Source organism: Mesitornis unicolor, unplaced genomic scaffold, assembly GCF_000695765.1.
Source record: "Mesitornis unicolor isolate BGI_N332 unplaced genomic scaffold, ASM69576v1 scaffold37634, whole genome shotgun sequence".
Taxonomy (NCBI): domain Eukaryota; kingdom Metazoa; phylum Chordata; class Aves; order Mesitornithiformes; family Mesitornithidae; genus Mesitornis; species Mesitornis unicolor.
The window spans coordinates 15,893-19,964 of NW_010181447.1; the positions used below are offsets into that span (position 1 = coordinate 15,893).

General features: G+C 45.2%; 1 protein-coding gene across 1 annotated transcript in view; it reads right to left on the bottom strand.

Moving 5' to 3' along the window:
• Positions 1-3,116, bottom strand: part of PGD (phosphogluconate dehydrogenase) — a 10,459-nt gene extending 7,343 nt beyond the window's left edge. The window contains exons 1-4 of the mRNA XM_010183435.1: positions 3,030-3,116; positions 2,442-2,621; positions 2,243-2,308; positions 1,001-1,119 (exon numbers count right to left, since the gene is read on the bottom strand). Coding sequence (XP_010181737.1) covers positions 1,001-1,119; positions 2,243-2,308; positions 2,442-2,621; positions 3,030-3,074 — 410 coding nt within the window. The 5' untranslated portion in view covers positions 3,075-3,116. The remainder of the gene's footprint in view (positions 1-1,000; positions 1,120-2,242; positions 2,309-2,441; positions 2,622-3,029) is intronic.
• Positions 3,117-4,072: the final 956 nt, after the last annotated feature.

Sequence of the window (4,072 nt, forward strand, 5' to 3'; positions counted from 1 at the left end):
AAGAAACTCCATGAATGCAAGACAGGATGTAATTATTTCCATTATTGCAGTAATTAGCAGCTTTTCTCATTGCCAGGCTCCCCAGGTGTAGTAAACTGCTTGGCCAACAGGACAGCATCACAGAATGCCAGGTTTGGAGTAACTTAAAGCAACTGCTGGCAAAGGAACATGGGTGGCACATGGGCTGCAGATGCTATGAAAGGAGGGGACAAGGTTCAGGTAAGGGTGGCAGACAGGAGCTGTCCTTACAGCTCTTTACAGCAAAAAGATGATCAGACAGTAGATTACCATTACGTTGTTTCTGGCTTTGTGCCGTCAAATTTGAACAGGCTGATGCTGGCATGAAATGCTAACACAAACGGACAGGGACTTAAGTGATTCTAAAGCTCAGGTAAAGCCCAGACACACCTTTTCTTTCTACATTTACAGTGAGAATGAGCAACCAGGGATAAAGTCTAAAATGAATATTGATGTATTGTCCTTTACACTAACATGAGTACAAAACATCAGGGCAGCATGGCAGAAACTTGCAAGAAAATAATGTATTCAACAGCAAGTACAAACGTGTACTGATCCCTCCTTTTATTGTGTGTGTCACTGCAGGGACGTTTGCTGTTGCCTGTTTCATGGTTAACCGCTTTCCAAACGTGTAGTGCCTCAAAAGAAAAGTCACAATCCAGAAACAGTACTTTTTAAAAATCTCAACAAGATTCTTTTCTCCCCTGGCACACATTTCTCCCTTCAGATTTCTGTAGATATTATTTCTGCCTGTGAATTCCTGGAAGAAAAACATGCCTTTGTTTTTCCTGCCATGAAAGCCAAGCACTGCCCTATGACCCCAGCTACGTTGAGAAATCTTGAGCCTTGAGGAAGTGAGATGGCAACACGTCTTGTTCCCTCCACACCCACACCCTCCTCCTTCCCTCCCTCAGCTCTCAGTGTGAACAGAAGATGATTGTTGCAGACCATTCTGAAGACAAATACACTAGCTAATGCTTACCAGGCTTCTTTGGCTCCTCCTGGCATGAGTGAAGGACCGTATCTGGCACCCTCCTCCCCACCACTAACACCGCTTCCAACAAATAAGATGCCCTTTTCCCGTAGTTCCTTACAACGTCTCTGGAACAAAAAGCAGAGCAACATTATTTAATTTATTTCAATACCAGAGCCTTACAAACACAGTTTAGCAATTCAAACCTAAAATTAGGTTTTCAGTTCTGCTTTGGACATGCTATAAGACAACATTAAAGAAAGCTTGTACATACACCAAAGCGAACATTAGGAAACTTCCTGTTGCTTTGGCACGGATCCTTGCAAAAGAGACATGCTGAGAAAACACAGTCCTCATAGGCACCAGACAGAAAAGAGCAGTACTGAGGCTGGTAAGGTCTCAGAATTAAGTGTCAGGTGATACATGCTGTGTGCAAAGGTGTGGGGGAGGCAGATTAGGCCCAAGGTGGAATTGCTGAGTTCACTGCAGAGTGAAGGTGCAAGCATGGACAATGAGGGAAACTAATTCCCTCTGACTGGGAGAGAAGCACGGCCTGAGATTCGTAAGGGGAGCTGCAAGCTCCCCAAGTACTAATCCTCATTTAGTACCTGTTATTCACTCTGGCATGGCCAGCTCACTTATCCAACGTCAGGATGCCAAAGCAGAAAGACTAATACCAGCACTCCTTCTAAAAATCAGAAGTACTGACTTGAATGCAGTATTTCCCAGTAAGCATCCCAGATATGCTAACATAACTTCTATAGTTACAGCCTGCTCACAAGTTACAGGGTTTGGTTGGGTCTTTCACCCCTGAGAAACATGATTACTCTGCTGTGTTCATAACCAAGACAGACAAACCAGCAGTTCTGTCTTACTGGATTTCCCCATCGTCATGTAGGATTGAGATGTAACAACAAATCTATGAATATCCTTCGATTTTCAAATCTCCCTGAAAACTCTAAGATTGTAACAGGAAATTTTCTAAAGGCCTTCACTCTTTAAAAGATATCTATAAAAATATCGTTTAATGATTTGGACAACTTCTAAAAAAATATAGTTATAGATCAGTCCTTAACTACTGTAAAAATTGCTTTTCAATAGGCTGCATGATCAAGTTTTGCAGAGATAGCTCAGTTTGTCCTTCTCTGAGCAGAGGGGAGATAATATCTTATTGACTGACTATTCTGATGATCAGAGGAGAAACAATGAAGTGTATTTTGTTCATCCACTTCAGGTAGAAAACAAGCTTACCGTGGTATCTCTATACTCAGAATTACCACCATCAATTATGATGTCTCCAGTCTCCAACAATGGCACCTGTCAAAAACAAATCAGCATTTTTATTTTCTCCAAGCATTCAAAACCCTGTTAACGACAAATAATTGAGCTCTTCCAGAGGAAACTTCTCCAAAAGACAAGAAGTCACAGGCAGGAAGAATGTTTGCCTCACCAATTTATTGATGAAGTCATCCACGGCACTTCCAGCCTTCACCAGCAAGATAATGCGACGGGGCTTCTTTAACTTAGAGACCATCTCTTCCAGGCTGTGAGCGCCAATCACTTTGGTTCCCTTGGCCTCGTTGGCCAGAAAGTCATCCACTTTGGAAACTGTTCTGTTAAAAGCACAGACCTGGGGGAGCAAGAAAACACACTAATAAAAACTGCCAACAGCACAGTTTAGCTCAGGCTACAAGTTACATAAGCAAGGTTCAACACCACGTGCTCTCCCCATTCACATTCCCTAAAGACACAGAGCAGGGATGAACCTGCCGCGTGTGTCTGCAAGTGCCTGGAGAATCTGTGGTCAATGGCCAAGCCCAAAGCAAACTTCAGGGAAAAATCATACTTAACAGCCACATCAGGTGGCCGAGTACAGGCATGCACTGCTGCTTTTGTCTGGAAACGGGACATAGGGCAGCCTAGGTTATAACTAATAGGAGGAAACAGCACCCATTAGACCATCACCAAGATAAAAAAGAAAAGGCAATCCCAAGTGCTAGTGAGTCAGCCTTTCTGAACAATATTTTATTTCACTTACCACGAAGCCATGGTCGTTCATGTTCAAAATAAGGTTTTGGCCCATCACGGCCAGTCCAATCAAAGCAATATCAGCTCTGGAACATGGGAGAACAAAAACGCCAGGTAAGTCTCATAAGTAGTGATCACCCATACCCCCCACCAGGCTGCTCTGATCTTGTCAACTGTGAGGCCAGCCCACCGCTTTCTAGCAAACACTGTGGAACATGCTCTAAATTGATTCTGCAGGCTATTACAGAATATGTGGCTCTGGGACAGTTCAGCACATAGAGACCAACACACAGCATGTTTCAAGTCACCAAGATTTCTTCATAGCTACCAAGACACAGCTAGGCGAGTAAGAAAAGTGAGCTATCCAAAACATTGCACTAGGACGCAAAGAGTAAAGTGAGTAGCTCTCGTGTGTATACTGATAGATCCAGCTCGATCACAGCTCCGTATTTAACAGATGCTGCATCTGAACATCATGTCTGAACACTACACCATTTTTTTGGCTTCTGCAAAACAAACTGACTCAGATTCAGGGTGAGCAAAGGAAAAAAGGGAAATGGGACATTCTGCTAGACGCTGCTTAATTCAAATTGCAAGGGGCGTGCACGCAGAGCAACCCAACCTGTTTACTTCTATTCCTCGGGTCGGGAACAAGTTTCCTGCTTCACAGTCATGACTCCGAAACTGACTGCTCCCGGATTTTACCAAGAAGTCCCTCAGCCGCCGCAGAACCTCTAACGGTGAAAAACCAAACCGCGGGCCGCCTGGGGGCCCCCATCCTCTCCTTCCTTCTCCCGCCTGGACACACCGCGGAACCGGCCCAACAGGAAGGCGAGAACCTCACGGAATCACCCACTTCCCCCAGATCAGCTCGCCGAAAAAGTAGCTTTTGCAGAAAGTCACTCAGCAGAGGCTAGAAAGCCTCCCGTCTCCCCTCAGCCCGCCGAGGGCGCACTGCCAGCTCTCCCCAGGGCATCTCTCCCCTCACGGTCTGTATCCAAGGCCTCTCCGGTGAGCTGGAGGATGCCCCCAGCCCTCACACCACCACAAGCC